Genomic DNA, 21,074 nt, shown 5'->3' on the forward strand with positions numbered 1-21,074 from the left:
GCAGCTAACATTAGCTCAACTTGTTTCACTCCTAACTTAGATCCTCCTTCATCAGGTTAACCCTTTAAAACCGACAGGGGGCACCCGCGATCCTATTTGCATATTGATTTTTAAATGCCGGTAGAATTGCAACCAAATAAGATAGAGCAATAATTCTTTTTGCATTTAAAACTGGAGGAGTTACTCTAACTTACCATGTATTCATCATGTCCCAGAGTGCTGTTTCCTTGCACTGACAGGTTTGTAGAAAAACAGAAAAAGCGCTAAGAACAAAAACATTATAATCCTGATCGCGGGTATTCACAGCACTTCCTATGTTGGACTAAACGTCATCACGTTGTGAGCATGAACTGTCACGTTATTTTCTTGCCTGTCTTTCTCGTGACACTACCCGCGGCAACAAGGAGTGACGTCATTTCCTGGGAAATTCCTCTCTTTCTTCCGCAGTAAATATTTCTCTCAGCTTGCAGTCACACACTTGCTCTCGTTTTGTATTTTACTCTTTCACAGCAACACTTAGACACACACACACACACACACACACCAGACACTCACCACACACTTGCACACACATATTTATGGAACCACAACAACCCGGACGCGCGAAACGGCTTTTCTCCCGGTGCGAAGCTTTCGTGCTAATTACAGCATCGGATGAAGATTCACTCCACTCATCTGGTCCGGATTCTGCCGACAGTGGTGATGACGCCGACCTCATCCAAGGGAGAGATACCTCCTATGGCATGTATGTATATATTCATGAAATATTGTTTGTTTTTGAGTTAGAGTAAAGAAAATAAGTATGTAACACAACTGAAAGCATTTTGCACTAAATACGCACCATTATTGTATTACTCTCATGTTGAACACATCTAACACACTGTGTAACATCTGTATGCAGAGTTGACGATGATAAGGAGGAGGAGGAGGAGGAAGTGGGGGGGGTCTCCTCGCCCTGCACCCCGGAGGGAGGCAGAGGGGGTGGAGGGAGTCGGTCTCCAGCAAACAGAGGCTCCAGGTCAGAGACACTCCCTGGTGATGCAGCTGGCTGGAGAACCAAAAAGGAGCTTGACATCTTGCCACATCCCCTACCACATTTTCTGCCCCAAAGGAGGCCAGGTGTGCAGCCACCCCTATCACAGTATGTGGACAATCCCTCTCCATCTGAGCTGTTCAGGATGTACTTTCACCGGGCTGCCATCAAAACACTGTGTGCTAACACCAATAAAAATGCAGCAAAAATATTGCTCATCGTGGACAGGCACGGACAGGCTGTCACAAGACCTATCACAGCTCCCCTGGTGCTGTTGAAAAGTAATGTTTGACTTTGAACTTGGAACTTTGGTTGTTCTATTGTAAATAGTTTATTTTGATGTACATGTTGTATTTTTGCTAATTGTGCACAATGTGCATTTAACTTTTGTTTTTGTCACATTTTATAAAAATGAGTGTATGTCAAAAATTAAGTTATGAAAACACTCAAAATAAATTTTCTGTGGTTTGGAAGGATTTTGTGCAACTTTTTTACATTTACAATTTTGAGGGATACAGCCATGATATTTCTGTATTTAGAAAAATATGTGTAAAAACAAAAACGATTTTCATTTTTTTTTAGCAATTTCTTTCATTAGTGTGGACATATGTCCACACATATTAATAAAATTTGGGATTTAAGGGTTGTATTGGTGTATAGCATATTGAAATACCCAAAAAATGGCCCTACAGCAGGTAAAATTGTAAAGATATGCTCTAGCGGACTTGTTCTATGGTAGGTCATAAAGGGTTAATAGATACAGTTTTGGTCAAGTTCTAAAAAGTGATGGTAACCTGACTTGAATCAGTAATGTTTTAATGTCTACCCATCTGCTTATGAAAACCTCTAGTGACACTTGGTAACTGTTAATGAAAACAGAACTGGTTATAGAGGTTAAGCATTTGGGACATTTTGAGGACAAATAAATATGTGTAATTTTGCAGCCACTGGGTTAGATTTCCCTCCAGTTGTATTCACATATTCAAGACACTATCAAAGGCGTACAGCTGAATTTGAATGTGTTTTCAAATTGAACTTGGGACAGCACCAGAGGATTGTCCTCATGTGTCTATAAATTGGTGTGCTTTTCTTTGTATGTTTGTTTAGATACCAGATTAACATTCATATGTGAATGAATAAGTATAATAAAACACAGAGTTGCATTAAGACAGTGTCCTTTGACCCTTGCCTGTCTGCTGGTTTGCCATGGAAGACTGCCATGAACAATAGTCTGTCCAAAGCTCAAACTTTGGCTTGAGGTTCTGGCAAAACAGTTCTTTCACACAGTCGATGGGTAGAGCCTAACTGTTGAGCCACGCAGCCCGCAGTGGTACGTGAGTCATTGAATCTTTTTCCAATCATTTCTTTTGGTTCATTGTGAAGTTTTTGAGCTTGTGAATGACATGTGGTTGGCGAAGTGTTTAACTGTGGACTTTCACATTAAAAACAGACTGAATTTTAATTTAGTTTAACCAAATAAAGTCTGATTTGGGCAATTCTGAGAAGATATTCAGGTGTTAACTGTCAACCAGCCTGTAGACAGTTTTTTTTTTTTTTTAAAACCATAATTGTTTCTATTATTGTGCATCTCGAGATTATTCTCTTAACAGTCTAATTTTCTGACTTAGAACCAGTCTGTAAAATTCACCCCTCCTTCAGTGTAGTTGCTTGTTTTATTGGCCTTGATCTAGATTATTAGCTCTTAAAGTTCAGTTTTCATGGGCAGCAAAACATTTTCATTTACCGTAGCAGTGGATTTATCTGATAGCATTATCCATGGTCACTCACAAACAAGGTAACGGCAGAATAACGAGTGTGAGTGGATAGCAAAATATGGGCTAACAGGACAGTTTTGTCTACTGGTCAGAGGCCTATCAAATCAGGCCTTCAGATCTGTTTGAAGCTGCAAAGCCAAAAAAAAACTAGGTGAATTTTATGTATTGGACAAAGTCTACCATCTCAAAGTTGCTTTAATTAATATGAATGTATTTTAACCCCCTATAGCCAGGAATTTTTCTTCTTTCATGGTGTTTCTAATCGGAAATGTGGACCTACATTACAGTTAAAGGAGGAATGGACAAATACTGGACTGGAAGGTAGACAGAGTCTTCTACAGTCATTGCCAGTTGCTGTTGACAGAAAGCTTATTTTTGTTGAATTTTATTAGATGTTCTGTCCCTTACTGTTCAAACAACGTATACTGCTGCTTTAAATAGTTCAGGGGGTCTGGAGCTTTGAGTATGATTAAGTCACATCATCTAAATACTTGCATTAGTGAGCTACTTGTTGTGGTAGAGTTTGAACTGCAGGTGGTCAGTCTCAGTGGATGTCTTCCAGACTTAAATCTGATAGTGAAAACTGTTTGTGAGCTGATATAAGCTGCATACCAATGTAGGGGCTGAATTTACCCTTTGCTAAGTCTCTCCCCTGGACGCAGCATCAGGTCGACTCAGACCAGGGTCCGCTCCATTGTTTCAGATTTCCTTCATTTTCAGGCTGGTGTTGTGGATTTGGAGCTAAATGTTGTGCCTGGGGCACGTCGTGTATTAATGACACTCGTTACCTGGAGAGGTTGGAAAAAGATATACGTTTCTTCCCTGTTCCAAAACCAAAATCAGACCCTGAAAAGTGTAGGGTTAGCTATCTAGGTACTGAAGATACAGCCTACTGAATGAATACACATGCTGCTTTTGCTTTTTAATGATTATAACAGTGAAACAAAGACCGACCCTGCTGTACAGGAACCAGTGAAGGGAGGCAGGGAAACTTTGCTGATATTCAACCAGCTGTGTGTCATCACATTGTGCACAGATGAACGTTGTTTGACTTCAACTGGAGATCCCTGCCCATCCAGGTGCTGGCAGAGACACGGGGGCGAAGCCAAACACTGTTCATCTGCACACACTGTGATGCCACACAGCTGGTTCAATATCAGCAAAGTTTCCTTTCATATTTATTGTCCTGTGTGGCGATCAGCAGTGATGTGGTGGTTCACTTTTACACTGTGATCTGTAGCCTATAGTTCGGCTTCAGCTTCTAACTATCTTTGTCTTTTGAACCTGTTGTTGCTGCTGAGTCAGTTTGACATCCTGGATATATCCTTCAAACACAGACTGTACACCCCTCTGTCTGCTTCTCTCTGGAATCACTCTTTCATTTCTCCAATAATATGATAATATTTCTTCAGGGAGTGCAGTTAGTTACAGTGTGGGCTCCATGCTTACTCCGACAGCTTGTTAGACCATCACAAAGGGGCGGGGCTTAGTGAAAGGTCACTTTATACCTTCAACTTGAACCGTACAGCCTCAGAGACCAAGACTAATGATGTGTTCAGTTGCTCAAAAGTTTCCAAGTCACTAGGAAGTTGTTTCTAAAGAAGGAAACTAGGACCATGATAGCTGAGTTTACAGTACAAGCTGTGATGTTTAACATCAATACGTGATGGACAGCTGACAAACAGTGTATTAAGTGAACAGCAAATATCCTGTATCTATGTAAATGTATCTGTAATTTCCTGTGATTATCAAGTTTGAGCAGGTCATGTGCATAATGTGGCCATGTGATGAGCATACAGTCATTTGCGGGACACTACGAGGCTGCAGGGGTTGTAATGATAGTGATTTGCACGGTACTATAACCATGTCAGATAGTATCGCGGTTTCATTGTATCATGGTATTACAAAATTTAAATTATTATCAATCAGAATGACCCTTAAAGGAAGGAGAATTAATTTTTGGTTAAAAAAAAACGTTTTATTAAAATAATAGTCATAATAAATCTCCCCTTTGAAAATAACTCCGTCCAGTTGCATATTCTTTTTCAATATTGTAGATAAGCAAATGTACGCAGCATGATAGACGTCCCTTTTTTTATCACGGTATACCTTGGAACCAGTATATTATGGAGTTAGATTTGTCTCATTAATACCTGTAAATGCACAGAGGGTGATCTACAAATATTTCTTGATCTGCACACGTTTCATAATTATGTGTGTGAACAGATCGACAATCTGTGTGTAAATGTGTAATCTGTAAATATAAAACACATTTCACAAATACAAAAAATATCTGTGAATACATTAAATTAATTTGCAAATAAATGAAAAGCATTTGTGAATATCTTCCTAACATTTACAACTTTCGAACAGGCATTTGTGAACTCAGTTTTTATTTGTGAATCGAAAAAACATTTGTGGATCTCAGTTCTAAGCGTGTGGATTTGCTTTTTACACACATGGATTTTTGAGACAAACTTTCCGCCGGTCCGAACGAAAATGCACTCGTATCACTCGGCCATCTTCGGATAGCACGTGATCACCCAGCTGATGACGTCAGTTCCGCATGTGAAAGTAAGAGCACGCAGTCTTTCTATGAGCTGTTTTTTGTTGTTGTTTTTTTTAATAATAATCAGCGATAAGTAACGTGCATTCATTGTTTTATGTTAATGTCATACAGTGAGTATTAGTGTGTGTTTATTTGTTCTATGTATCTGGCACACACTTTTGTATACATTTCTGTTTGAGTATGAAAGGCACGGTGGCTTGGCTGCTTCTTCAGTTGGCAGTTATCAGCCAACTCATCCTTTATATTTTTCATTTCGAGTAGGATTAAAGTCACAAAGCACTTCACATCTTATTATTAGTGTACTCTTACTAATGTAGTTGTAATGTCTGTGCTGACTGCACCGTGTTTAGTTAGGTTACATCGTTTCAGTGAGGTTACGTTAACTGTTGTAAGATATGACAAGTGGCAACACCCTGGTTAAGGTCTTTGATAGAACAGCTGTTGGTGTTGGTAGCTCTTTTTGTTTAGAAATGTAATATTGTCGTTGTATTGTTCGTTGTTAATATGTAGATTGCACTAAGCTAACGTTAGCTACTGAAACAGCATCTGTTGCCATTGCAACAGTAAACATTTATGTTGCGGGCTGGGGAGACAAAAGCAGGGTGCAGCATTTTATACATTGTAAATACACCAGAAGTCAGTACCATCCAACCTGTAAAAGATAACTTGTGTCATGTTTCACTTACCATTGCATTTATTGTAATCATGCACCACATTTGTTGTTTTTAGCATAATTGGTATTAATTTTTTTACTATATGCATAATCAGTTGGCAGTTGTTTTTGTTTGGCCAGCAGACCTGCTACCGCCATCTACTGGTCAAAGTGTTTTTGTGTCATCATGACTTATGGCTCTATTGAAACTAGAAAACTCAGCAGTTAGAACATAGACTGCATGGGTTAGATCAGATGTAGGTACACTTATATTTTGCATTTTTATTCATTCTTATGAATACAAATATATTTTATGAATAGCTGTATTTATTTTCTATTATTGTTTAACGATAAAATGGTTTTTTAAATGCTGTGCTGAAAATGTCTAAATCTGAAAGGTTGTGGAGAGATGTCTGGATGTCAGTTACCAGCATCTTCTACTGTGGCCCTCTTTACAGGTTGGATGGTACTGACTTCTGGTCTACTTACAGTGTATAAAATGCTGCACGCTGCTTTCATCCCCCCAGCCCGCAACATAAATGTTTACTGTTGCCATGGCAGCAGATGCTGTTTCAGTAGCTAACGTTAGCTTAGCGCAATCTACATATTAACAATGAACAATACAACTACAATATTACATTTAGGGATACACCGAAATGAAAATTTGTGGCCGAAGCCGAATAATATTAAACGCTTGGAGTACCGAATACCGAATATCGTTGTTTAGTTTTTCATTAGTTTTTGCAGATGAACCCCCTCCAGATTAGTGTTGTCACAGTACCAAAATTGGATCCCACTGTATGTTACCAATGAAAATATCATGGTTCTGAGTAGTATCACGATACCACAGCGAAAATGAGGCAGATGTGCCTTTTGTCATTTATGAAAAGATAAATCACTTTTCTATTATAGGCTACATCAATGATATTTCAATGGAATAAATTACTTATTGACTTATTCATACTTAAAAAACAGCATCAATGAGTGATGAACATAGGGGGGATCAAAATAAAATAAATAAAATAAGAATCAACCAGCCACACTTCTCCCCTGACAAGTCCCTTCATAAGTAAAGAACAGTCCCTAAAGTGCGGTGAGGTTTGTGGGCCGTGAACGGCTCGTTTCTCCTCTGACACGTCACATACCTGTGTTCGGCTGGCTCGGCTGTTCAGGTACTTCTGGGCAGTCCACACACTGCTTTGCAGGTAGGTAAAAACAAACACATAAAAACATAGAAAGCACATTCACACAAGTTTTGACACGACACTGAAGGGTAAGTACACAAATACCCTGGGGGGCGACTGAGAGTAGAGTGTAGAGTTCCTGTTTCATTCTATTGCAACTGGAACATCAGCAGGTAGTTAAGGTTAAGGGAAGTCCGACACTATATCTGTAAGAGGAAATGAAAGAAACAGAGGGTCGGAGACAGTGTCATCTGAAGGACAGCGGGACAAGACGTCACACCAACCAAAAACCATTGTTATCAATGAAGTCTGTAATCGATAGATTATGGGAACTGAAACACACGAACTCCAACGCCCAATTATACTGTATAAAAGCTTGCAGCAGATGCTCCTCACGGAGCCTTTTCTCTGTCTTGTGTGTTGCACTGTGAAACGCTCTTCTTGTACAAGATAATAAATTCTGTTAAACTTTGATGTTTCAGCTCCAGTCTCTGTTGTCTTAAAGGTCATTACAAACAAATTCTTATGACAGATGGATCACCACACTGCCGACATTTTACTCCGCACGTCACGGCACGCTGTTTGATTGCGTTATCAAAACACGCCGCTGTTATTCGGCCTGGCTTTTAACTTATTCCACCGAATACCGAATGTGTGTGTTTTTTGCAATATTCGTCTGAATATATTCGGTTATCGAATATTCGGTGCATCCCTAATTACATTTCTAAACAAAAAGAGCTACCAACACCAACAGCTGTTCTATCAAAGACCTTAACCAGGGTGTTGCCACTTGTCATATCTTACAACAGTTAACGTAACCTCACTGAAACGATGTAACCTAACTGAACACGGTGTGGTCAGCACAGACATTACAACTACATTAGTATAAGTACACTAATAATAAGATGTGAAGTGCTTTGTGACTTTAATCCTACTCGAAATGAAAAATATAAAGGATGAGTTGGCTGATAACTGCCAACTGAAGAAGCAGCCAAGCCACTGTTTCATACTCAAACAGAAATGTATACAAAAGTGTGTGCCAGATACATAGAACAAATAAACACACACTAATACTCACTGTATGACATTAACATAAAACAATGAATGCACGTTACTTATCGCTGATTATTATTAAAAAAACAACAACAAAAAACAGCTCATAGAAAGACTGCGTGCTCTTACTTTCACATGCGGAAATGACGTCATCAGCTGGGTGATCACGTGCTATCCGAAGATGGCCGAGTGATACGAGTGCATTTTCGTTCGGACCGGCAGAAAGTTTGTCTCAAAAATCCGTGTGTGTAAAAAGCAAATCCACACGCTTAGAACTGAGATCCACAAATGTTTTTTCGATTCACAAATAAAAACTGAGTTCACAAATGCCTGTTCGAAAGTTGTAAATGTTAGGAAGATATTCACAAATGCTTTTCATTTATTTGCAAATTAATTTAATGTATTCACAGATATTTTTTGTATTTGTGGAATGTGTTTTATATTTACAGATTACACATTTACACACAGATTGTCGATCTGTTCACACACATAATTATGAAACGTGTGCAGATCAAGAAATATTTGTAGATCACCCTCTGTGCATTTACAGGTATTAATGAGACAAATCTAACAACATAGTATATCGCTACAACCCTAGATTCAGCAACTAATTTAGGACTTCGTATAATTGTGACCCTGTTCAGAGGCAACGGGGAAGGGTGCATTGTTTTGCTCAAGAGGCCACTTTGACCGGGCATGTGCGATACACATGTTGACTGTTGATGCGATTAACCTTGGGACTATTTGGCATGGTGTCTCCTGGTTGCTCTGCTGTCACCTCTCAGCCATTGAGGGCTTTCGAATAATAATGTCTGAGCTTTAAATCTCTCCATCATTATTTCCAAGTCTAGTTTTGGTAGACTTCAGAATCTCAAGAGGAAGTAGTGGTTATCAGCAATCTTTTTGTTGTGAAATATGCATTTATCCACTTAATTTTGGAGCCACTTTAACTCATCGTCACATCTGCTTAATTTAGGATGTTTTTTTTTTCTAGTTTCTTGTTTGTTTTGATTTTTACCCATCATTTACCCAATGTTCTTTTCCTGATAAGTAAGTGGACACCCTCATGACTGTGCCCTCATAAATACCACACGCTCTGCTCTCAGGCAACCTAGACCTCAGGAAGGGGAGAGGCAAACATGTTTTTAAAAATTTTAGAAGTTGTATGTCACTTTAAAAGAAAAGCAATGAGCAATAAAATGTGCCCGTGCATGCGGTGTACTCAGGGGTTTTGCTGCTACAGCCTGACTTGGTCTGGGAACAACTGTAGCTCATGGTGGCTAATGTTAACCAATGTTTGCAAACTTCGAATAGATATTGCCGTGTTAGTGACATAACTGAGGCAGTTTTAACATTCATCAATATCTTGTAATTATGACATGTTGCCAGAGTTGTTGCTATTCTGTGACAGATTTGCTCACTTAAATGTGAATTACTATAAAACCAAAATGTATAGCTTCATGTCGACTTCTTTTGCCACCAGAAAAAGTATTCTCACAGTTCTATCTCGCTCTGTATTCTGTGCTCAGTAATTCTTTCTCTCAAAGTGCTGTGGATGATCAAATTGAAGGAAAAATATCTGAAAGCACAATTGACATAATAATAGAATAACTTTATTTATTGGAACAACAGAAAGCCAAATAGTCCTACCCAAGCCAGACATAATGAAGGTGAAATAAGACCATATTAAAACAAGAAGACAAAAATGGCAGATGCAAAATGTCAGTACAAATAATTACAATTAAATAAGAATAAAAAGAATAAAAGTAATAAAAAGACAAAATAAAAATCAGTAAAAAGACGACATCACATAAAAGCAAGTCTATAGAGTGCTCCAGAGGACGTTTTTCTGTAGGCCGATGCATAACTTAGCTTTGCCCTGGTTCCCTTATCAAAAGCCTGTTGGATTATTGCAGAAAATAAACTCTTTGGCAAACAAACATTTATAATACTTGCACGTTTTGTTCCACAAGATAATGTGCACAAATGCTCCTGCCAACAGTGAAGTGCTGTAGGCTGTAAATGACATACTCTAAGGTGGCATGGTTTAACATCTGTGCCACAACGAGGCTGTGAAGCCGTCCGTGTTTGACTTGATGATGTTCTGTAATCTTTTTTAGCCAGTTGTTAGCAACCACTATTTTTAAGACACTCAAAAGCTGACGTACTTTATGTTGTGGAACAAAACGTGAAAGTCTCTCAAGCTTGTGTTATCCACAGACCTTATGCCAAGCATCTGACCAAAAACCTATTCAGAAACCCATTGACTTTAAGACGAGGCAACTGGGAGTGTAAAAATGCTAACTTATTTCAGGGTTTTAGCACTCATTCCTGGGGCACTCTATAAAGATGAGTCTATCTTGGGAACAGCCAGGAGGGCCCTTCAGGCTGTGAACTGGCTCATACTGGGACAAGATTTCTGCTATGTAGCTTCTAAAGTGATCAGTAAAATCTTGAAATCAATTCTAAAACAATCAAGGAGCCAGTGGAGAGAAGGCGGGATTGAGGTGATGTGATGTGATCAGTTAAAACCAGTAAGAAGCCTTGCTGCTGCCCCAGACATCCCAGCTGTGTGTTTGTGGACTTTGTGGTGTCTGAGGGTCAGTGTGCAGAGCTGCTGGCTGCTGCGCTGTGGATTCTTGCACTGATTAACCAGATGATGGCTTCTCTGGCACACTTTGGTTACAGTATTTTCCAAGCTGCGTGAGGTCCCACAAGGTTTTCACATTTATGCTTTTATGTTCTTTCTCATAAACAAGGATGTTCCCAATATGCTAATTTCCCTGAAGTTTAAATATTAAATATTTGGACTAGCTTTCTTGTCTCAAACAAAGAAAACGCCCAGGAAACAGTCAAAATCTCTCACATTTTTCGTTTCTTCTCTGACACATCACGTATGGTCTGTGTTGGGCTGGCTGGGCTGTTCAGGTACTTCTAGGCAGTCATGACGCCAAGAAGAGGATATTGGAGCCGACTTCTCCGTCGTTGGTAAGCCAATGGCCGCCGTAATTGACAGGAATGCATTACTGTCTGTGTCTGTGACCCCCGTTCAACCCACAACCGATGGGATTCGCCTTTCGTTTCTGCTGGTGGTTGAAATCTGTCGGCTGCTCGCACAGCGTGCTGAATGATTTAAGCCTATTTTGCTCGCTCAAAACTATTTTTAGTCGCAAATGCGAGTGCGGTGATGGACGGATCGCCACACTGCCGACATTTTACTCCGCCCGTCAAGGCACGCTGTTTGATTGCGTTATTAAAACACGCCACTATTATTCAGCCTTGCTTTTAGCTTATTCCACCGAATACCGAATGTGTGTTTTTTTGCAATATTCGGCCGAATATATTCGGTTTCTGAATATTTGGTGTATCCCTACTAAACAATGTTTTGGTTGAAATGTGTGGCATTATGCCTCATGAACATTACACATTATCCTACAACACATATCAGCAACTCCCTAAATAGAAGTTTCAGATGATACTAGGGCTGTACCCAAATATTCGGATATTCGAATATTCATTTCTATGGGCAGGTATTCGTTATGAAAATTTGGTATTCGATATTCGTTTTTTTATTTACTTTTTTTAAATTTATTTATTCATTTTAATTTTTTTTACATTTTTTTTGGTGCTAAATGTAGTCTTTTTGTTGTTGGTAAATGTAGGTTACCAATAAAAATCTAAACTTTTAAATTGCATTGTTAAAAATGTGAAAATATAGTATTTATACAAGGCGTGCATGGCACGCTTGAGCGCATCTGTCTGAGGCTGTGGATCAATGCCAAGTTTTACCACTTTATCACTATTCCCTCTAAGTTGTTGCTGTTTTTTCATTATCTTTTGAAGTTAATATGAATTATGGAACCGTTTTTGTCAACGTTTGTTTCCCCCGTTTTGTACAATAAATTATTGTTTAAAGTTTCAACAAGTTTCTTTTGGAGTGCGTGACACAAGTGTGTTTTGAAAACGGCCGCGGACTGTCACCTGCTCAACGCATCACTACCTTCGGACGCCATGACAGTAACAGCCAATAATGTCAAAATATCATTTACAGACCGATTTAACAGACGATCACTGCTGCCCGACCCACAGGTCCATTTGCGGGTCCTGCAGGTTACGGGTCAACCCGCGCATCACTACTCAGCTCAGTCTATAAAGGCTGTACACAACAGTAGACATTATATTCTATTCAGGCCAGCAGAACCAGCAGCGCATCGGCTCTACAGTGCACGGCACTGCTGATTAACCATTTTATTGCAGCACAGAGTGTCTGCCAGCAACCAATTACTTGCAGAGGCTTCCTACAACTTGTTTCAGCTGTTCCAATTCAATCAGAAGACAAATTAAACAGGATGACTAGCCAATGTGAAAATCAAAAGAAAGCATAGAATAATGTACTGAAGGAGACTGTTGTGCCATCACATTTTTTTGTGGTTTAAGAGCAAAGATCCGGTCGCCACTGTGCAAAACTCCGCAATTCAGTTAGGTCCGAAAAAACCCCGAAGGAGTGCTTCGCAAGGAGTCTTTGAAAGGACCCGAGCCTGGCGTAAAACTGGAGAGAGCAGGCAGCACGGCCGCAGCACGGCCACCTAGCCTGTGGAATAACCGCAGGTACGAGCCCTGGAAATTAACCTGACTCCTGTCTGACTGCTGAGCGTGGACACTTCCAGTGTCTGTCCTTTCAAATTAAATTCCCACATGGTCCAATCATATAGGTTTAGATTTCTTTTGACAAGGTGCAGCTCCTGATAGAGTTTCACATTTTTGTTCTTTTTCCCTGCGACTAAGCGACCAATGAAATCTTGCCAACTAATGACCTTTCTGGTGGTGTAACGTTTGGTTGACTGTTAGGGGGTAGCCCTCACATTTTCACATCTAACTGGGTGAATTTAGCTTTTATTTCAACTAAACCAGATTTGGTAATTGTTGGAACAGTGGACAGAGAAACCAAGGTGGCTTTTGTTAGTTTCATTTTGTTTCTGGCAAGTTTAAATGAGTTGTGTTAATTTACGCTGATAAAATTACTGTTAATTTGGGGCGTCGGTAGCGCAGTGGATGGTGCCGGCGCCCCATGTACAATGGCGATGCCTCCCAGCAGTGGTCGCAGGTTCAACTCCAGCTTGCGGCCATTTGCTGCATGTCACCCCCCGCTCGCTCTCTCTCTCTCCCCCATTTCACTCTATCCTGTACATTAAAGGCAAAAAGCCTTTAATGTACAAAAAAAACCCACTGTTAATTTAAATGAAGTCTGGTGGGTTTGATGATAGCGATTTGGGGCTGTTTCTGGTTAAACAAAAAGGATCTTTACCTGTTTAGAGTCCTTCCCATAAATGATTAGACTATGGTTGGGTGATAAAATGATCTTGATAGGGAAAGTCTTATGTCAATAAGGATGATAAACTTTGTACACTTTTACTTGATATGAATGGATCTAAGAGCCTATTGCACATCAGAAATAAATGCAGCAACAGTCAGCCAATCTGCAGCCTCTCTTCTCTCTGCTCTGTGTTGCTGCTGCAGGAGGGCAGAGCATTTTAAGCATGCTTTTAGCTATCTTGTCCTACATAGGCTATTCCTGTATTTGTAAGACATAAGGTGCTCTCAGGCTGTGTGTGTTTGTTGCGTAAAGTAGAAAAGGAAATGGTTAGCATTTTGATGCATTTGATATATCAAGTTTTGCTACCATAATGCTACTGTTTTGGTTAGGAACAGCTGTGCTTCATGTTAGAGGCTAAGATCAGCAGCAAAGAAGGCGATGACGGTCCTAACATGCTGATGTTTACCAGGTCTGTTTACCTTTTTCACTGTTTAAGCTTAGAGTGTTAGGACGCAAGTGTTTGTTAATTAGCACATAACAAAAAGTTCATTAGTTTTACAGATATCTGGTGATAAATCAAAGTACTTGACACATTTTAATTTTGACTTGATGGTGCTAGACGGGCAGGGTCTGAAATTAACACCTGCCAAGTGCAAATGTGGAGGTTGATTTCTGTTTGGTGAGTAAATCTCAGAAGACTGTCCACCACACCGGTGGGTAAATGTTTGTACCAAAATCGTGTAATTTAAAATTATGCTGTGAGTCTCTACTGCGTTTTGGTGTCATAAAGAGGCACAATGTTCTGTTGCTTCCAGGCTGCTCCTGTGCCATATATGTAATGGTGCCAATGAAAAAGACCATCTAGAGTGCTCCTAGTTTTGCGGCACTGTTTTCCAACACTGGACAACTATTACTTGCTGCTGGTCTGCTGCTGGCTGCCATTGCACCCGTACTTATAAAGGTAATGAAATAATAACAAGGAGGCCATGTAGTCTGACAAAGATGGCAGACTGTAGTGCCTCCCACATTGTCAGCAGCAGCTCATCAGCTTCACTTCTTCTATTGTTACCTTTTACAATAAGAGCCCTGGACATAGAGGGCCTACACTGCATCACTGCTTATCAGAGGAAATATTCAATCCATTCAATAGTAGTTGCAATATTTCAGTGTGGTTTTAAGTGTTTGACCAACTGACCATCGTTGTCCCTGCAGCTTCACTGCATGGCTCAGGAAAACTTTGGACACGTCAGCTCTTGGCAAGATATCATGGCCCACTTTTGTTTTCCTTGCGGTTCACTTGTTGGTCAGCTAACAGGATTTATTGTGTTGGAAGATATATTTCAAAATGTCAAATCAGTGCTTAGTGGGAGCTGCTGAGTTGATAGTCAACTGAAAACTCCTTTATGGCTTATACTAAACCCAGAACTGTTGTTTCCTGTGAACTTTAGTTAATAAAATGTCATCGATTTTGGAGTTTGGAGATGATATTTATGTTTTGATGTCCAGAAATCCACCTTTTGCCGTAACCAAATCATGCAACCTCTCACCTTTTTCATAATTAGTCGAGAGACCATGACGAGATGGAACAGCGCCATGAGACTGGGTGTTTGTGTCATCGTTTTTGGCCATAATAATATGCCATGTTTGATTTCAATTGGGTTTAATGTTGTAACTGTAACACAGTATGTCTCCCCCTCTACCACAGGTTTCACCTACACTAGAACATGCAATAAAGGAACCAGCTGCTTCATCATACTCATCACTGTGAACACATACAGTTGGTTCCCCCTGACATGGCCTCCTCCCCTGAGCTGGATGCTGACCCCTTACCGCTGCTTCAGCTACAGGAGGTGGACTCCAGCAAATCCTCAGAGAGGCCAAGCTCCCCGGGAATGTATAGCACCTCTGTGGGCATGGACAGCCACACCATCTGCATCCCCTCACCGTACAAGAACAGTAGCCACGAGTACAACCACGGCCATGGGCCTCTGACCTTCTACAGCCCGTCTGTGCTGAGCTATGCTAGGCCGCCCATCACTGACAGCCCGTCATCTCTGTGCCCCACCCTTAGCCCATCGGCCTTCTGGCCCTCCCACAGCCACCCCAACATGCCTTCACTGACTCTGCACTGCCCTCAGCCTCTCGTCTACAATGAACCCAGCCCACATGCAACCTGGCTGGAGCCCAAATCCCACAGCATCAACGCCAGCAGGTAGGTTTACCGACACTGACCCATGGATGGAAATAGTACAGTAATAATAACTAAAAAAAAATATTAATAAACAAGGGTGTTTGAGTGGGAGTGAAAAAATGGTCGGCCATAGCTTTCTGTCCTTAAACAGGCCTCCAGGAGCTTTGTCCCATGCCTGTTATAAAGCAAGTTTTGTGGCAAAAGAAATGTGGTTTCATATTTGGAGTCTTTAGAGCTGTGCAGTCCTATCTAAGTATGTGACGTGGCAGTCTTCAATGAATCCTGCTGATGTGTGCTTATGGACTGTGATTAGTTCATTGCAAGAATACCCTAATCATCAATATTTTTTTCATTCCTTTGCCTCAGAACTGAGCATTTTCCTTTTAATAAACTAGTGTTGTGCCCGTTCAAAACATGCCTGTTCAGAACAGGCCGAGTGCTTGGCCTGTGGTGTTACTGCTTGTAGCTTTCTCAAGAACTGCTCATACTTCACACCTGACACTGTGCTTCCTTTGGTCCTGAGCAACACACCTGGATCTAAACAGCTATAGATTACTTATGACTAAGGATAGACCGATACATCGGCCGGCCGATATATCGGGCCGATATTTGAGTTTTTTACTTGTATCGGCATTGGCTGATATGCGTGTGGGTTCGCGGATTTATTTTTCCCTGGCATGATTTACAGACAGGCATCCACGGGCAGCTCTGTGTTGCTGGAAGACCCTGCAGCGCACATGCAGCGAATCCTACTGTGTACAGTAGTTGTTGTTTTATTTATGCTTCAGCTTAAATATTTGTTTATTTTATAAAGACATTACTGGAAGATTTAAGAGCACTGAACTCTTTTTTTTATTTGAATGTATAATAATAATAATAATAATAATAATATTCTACCTGTTCTACCTCAACTTTCCATCTTGTTTTAGTATTTTTTACTGTTCAATAAATGTTTCTTATTTTAAACTTGAGACCTGTAATATTTGTTATCATTGTGTCATTTTTTTGATGTAAATTGCGGGAGCAAAAGCAGTATCGGCCCCAAATATCGGCTCAAGAAAATCGGCAGTCCATTATCGGTCATCGGCTAAGGGTGATTGGAAAAAAATCGGTATCGGCATCGGCCCTAAAAAATCCATATCGGTCTATCCTTACTTATGACATTTAGATATGAAAAACATTGACTTATGTTGCTGTTCTTACTCGTTGTACCCAGAAATATTGTACACAAGGCCCCCAAAACACTTCAAAAATGTACTTCACCGGTGTACTACTTACTTACTGTGTAGGTATATTCCTACATCTACTTCAGAGGAAAACAATGTACCACAACATTTTCCCAACAGTGACATATTACTGGTTACATTACAAATTCAGATTTTATTTAGAAAATATAAATATTAATATTAACTTCATGTCAAAATTAGGATGCAGTACCGGTGCTGAGTGGTATTAACTCTCAACTCTCTCTCCCCACCCTCGCTGCTGCATAGAGCCACAGAGTACTGTTTGCATGTTTATTTAAGGTTTTTTAATATTGAACATATTGCATGTCCAAATGGCACCAATGATGGTGCCATGATGCATCATCATGCATCTGAAAGATTTCATTTCTATATATGATTTATTTTCTTACTATGTGAGTACTTGCTACTTTTAAGATATGGCATACTGCATTTTTAGTAATCCATAATTAAATAACAGGTGAATTTACTTGAGGTACCACCTGGCTCTTGTACAGGTCCCCTTTCCCTTCAGCCTTATAGCCAAAATGCTTCCATACCCAAGCTTTTAAATCAGTTGTATTGTGTCCATCTGTTGTTGGATATTGCACTGTAATATTTCACTGGAAATAGTATGCAGTTGGCCTACTACTAATTTTACAACTTTACCTTGCTGTTGACAACCCTTTCCAAAAGGGAACTAAAGCCGTTAGTTATGCTCTCTTCAAAGCCGCCAGACTCAACTGACAGAAACAGTAATTTGACCTCACAACACATGGGAGCTGGTCTACTGCCAACTGTTCATTTAGATTTTTTGTTATTGTGTGACTTTCGGAACCAAACTAACTGGTTCCCAGCAGTATGTGGGTTTACACTGTATGTAGCAACGACATCACGCAGAAACCCTCATAAGATCATGGGGTCATTGCCTGTGTGTCCTTGTGTATCAGTCTGTGTCCCCTCTCTAAATTTGGAGGTTTTTGTGGGGTCTTGCCCGCAGCACAGACAGAACTCTTCTTTTTTTTTTTTCCCCCTCAGCAGCAGTTTCTGGAGTTGAAACCCACTGTGATGATGAATAGTAGGCTGACAGGTGTGTTCCTGCTCGATCTTTGACAGATGATTTTCACTCACTGATTCCAGTGAATGGATTAACTCTCAACGCAACAACTGATTTAGGATTCATCCCTTTTTTCTGTTGCTGTTATACTTTATATTTAGTCATCATCTGTGCTACCAGAAGGTAGTCATGATGGCACTGGCCTTAGACTGAAGATTTATAAGCCCATTGTCTTTCAGTGATAGCTGCTGTGAAGTTTTATGACTGAAATGTGGTTTTGGAGACATTTTCAGCAGCAGAGTACCTGTTGGAGAACTAATGACGGGTGAATGACAGGCTAAAATTCCAAATGTCAGGTTGTCCCTTTTCACAGTGTTCGTATTTCCTCCTGCAGCTCCATCATCAGCAGTAACAAGCTGCTGGCGAAGAGATCAGGGGACGGAGAGGAAGGCGTGAACTCCTCCTTGTGTTCATCCGCAGTGGGGAAAGCCGACATGCACTTCTGCGCCGTGTGCCATGACTACGCCTCGGGCTACCACTACGGTGTGTGGTCCTGTGAGGGCTGCAAGGCTTTTTTCAAGAGGAGTATCCAAGGTAGCAACTCTGTCTTTCTGTCCATGTTTATTCACAGTGTATTCTTTCTTCTCGTCCATCAAACTAATTCTGTCTCTCCTTCTCAGGACACAATGACTACATCTGCCCCGCCACTAATCAATGCACTATTGACAAGAACCGACGTAAAAGCTGCCAGGCCTGCCGGCTACGTAAATGCTATGAAGTGGGCATGATGAAGTGCGGTAGGTGCTCACCTGTTTTTATAGTTATTAAGGTTCTTGATGATTTGTCATCTTACAGCAGCATAAAGGTTCAAGCACTGAAAGTGAAAAGTCGAGTAGTACCTGTCACCATTTCAGCATGTTTCTGCTGTAAAGTTGGGCATTTTAATGCAGGGGTGTATGGGGATTTATTCAGCCTCAAGTGGACATTCAAGGAACTGCAGTTTTTGGCACTTAGGCATAGGCTTCATTTTTCAGCCTCGGAGGCTGCTGCTTGGATAAAGACAAAGATTTTGTTTGTTGAACCAGACCCACCAGACTCCATTTAAAACCATATTTTTATCATTGTGAAACAAACTTCATTCAAAGTCGGCAGCAGCAAAATAAAACTCTAAACAACCATCTTGGTTCGTCTTTCCACTGTTTCAACAATCACCAACTTTAGTATGGGTGAAATAAACTCTTAATCCACTCAGTTTGATGTAAAGAAATATGCTGCCTCTATACTCACTAAAATGACTGGACTGCCTCTGTGTCCTGAGTGGCATTAGAATTCTAATCTGTGTATATCAGTGGCAAAAACAAGTGTTTTTAGAGGACATAAAGAGGCAGTGCACTGATGCTGCTCATTAGTCACTTACCATAGACACAAAACATGGTAAAATAGGGGATGTTACTTGTTAATTTCTGTTAAGTGAGTTGTTGTACAATAATGTGCAAAGTTCAAGTTCCTCACACTCGGTGTCATCTAAAATAAGATTTGGTTATTGAAACATTAAATTAATGATTTCCAACGGCTATTCAAATATAAGCAATATTTTTCAGACAATGATTAAAATGTGTGAAATTTTGACTGTTTCCTAGATGTTTCAGACAAGACAACTAGTCGAAGTTTAAACTTCCATCTAAATGTCAAGGAAATTAGCCATTAGGGACATTCCTGTTCCCGAGACAGAGTATAAAAGAACAAAATGATCACCTCACGCAGCTTGGTATATACTTTAACCAAAGTGTGCTGAGCAATTTAGGGATTTGGGACTTTAGAGACTGTACAAAGTCTGACATCTTCACACCTCTAGCTCTCCACTCATTTAGAGTCCTTCGCTTATGATGTATATTAAAAACAACGTTTAAAAAAATGTAAAATAACAGTCTGTGTATTCTTGTCCAGTCAAGAGTGCTGATGTCCAGACTTGAGTTGGCCATTTGAAAATGCTCCTTGTACATTTGTCTAGCTGATTCCTGACAGCAGCGTTCTGCCCTTGAAAGCAGCATTTCTAGGAAATGTTGACTATCACTATTTATAACAATTCAAAGCTGACCTTGAGATTTCTGTTACTTGTGACATATTTTATGTTATGACACATTGAGCGCTTTTTTTCAAATCTGGTCTCACCCTGGTTTGTTATTTCCACACTTAAACACTTCTTGTCCAAGTAATACAACCGAACCAGCTATTGGAGGTTCTGCTCATAAGTACAGACTCTGCTATGCTCTAGCGGTCATACCTCCCTGACATTTCACCAGGGTATACGGTAGGGGTTGCGTTAACTGGATATTCTCGGTCATTGACCGTTGTTTTACAACAATGACCGGAAAATCTGAAGGCCGTCGGTCATTTTGACCGGTTGCAATTACCACCCCTGCCCACTTGGCGGCAGAGTGCACAGTCAGTGGTTTAAGTGGCTGCCGTTTAGACACTGCAGAGAAAAAGTCATTCATCTGCTTCATGTAGCGTTGTTGACATAACGCCCTGGACACACCGGACGCGGAACCGAGGCGCAGCGCCCAGCAGCGGAGGCAGTTTTCAATCGGCACCCATGTTAACCTATCTGACTGTCCACACAGGCTGCTGAGCAGAGCCCGCGGAGGCAGCGCTTCAGTTCGGCGTCTGCTCTATTTTTCACGCGAGCCGCGAGCGCTTCTGTCAAGCTGGATCGAGCGGATCGTACCAAACAGGAAGTTGGACACAGAAAAGACGAGAGAATCCAGCCAATTTTCAAAATAAAATAACAACAGCATGCACGATGAACGTGAGGAGAAAATACCGTGTTTATAATTTAAAAAACACAACAGTGCATAACCGAACACATTTTTCAATACCCTAATCACTTCATTACAGCGTCACCGAGCCTACAGGCATAACTACATAACGCCCTGGACACACCGGACGCGTTAGTGCCGTCCGGTGTGTCCAGGGCGAAACCTAATGACACGGGTGTGTGGATGTCTGTCCATCTTTTCGTT

The 21,074-nt window shown here is 40.6% G+C and overlaps 1 protein-coding gene across 6 annotated transcripts in view; it reads left to right on the forward strand.

Annotated features, from left to right (window-relative positions):
- esr2b (estrogen receptor 2b) overlaps positions 1-21,074 on the forward strand; it is a 56,194-nt gene that overhangs the window by 13,532 nt on the left and 21,588 nt on the right. For 4 of the 6 annotated variants that reach the window (XM_049596704.1, XM_049596701.1, XM_049596707.1 and 1 more), the window contains exons 2-4: positions 15,286-15,792; positions 18,446-18,645; positions 18,732-18,848. In XM_049596704.1, coding sequence (XP_049452661.1) covers positions 15,374-15,792; positions 18,446-18,645; positions 18,732-18,848 — 736 coding nt within the window. In that variant the 5' untranslated portion in view covers positions 15,286-15,373. Of the gene's footprint in view, positions 1-2,224; positions 2,364-11,232; positions 11,255-15,285; positions 15,793-18,445; positions 18,646-18,731; positions 18,849-21,074 lie in introns of those variants that run through there. The other 2 variants (XM_049596702.1, XM_049596705.1) reach the window with 2 other exon arrangements.

Source organism: Epinephelus fuscoguttatus, linkage group LG14, assembly GCF_011397635.1.
Source record: "Epinephelus fuscoguttatus linkage group LG14, E.fuscoguttatus.final_Chr_v1".
NCBI lineage: Eukaryota > Metazoa > Chordata > Actinopteri > Perciformes > Serranidae > Epinephelus > Epinephelus fuscoguttatus.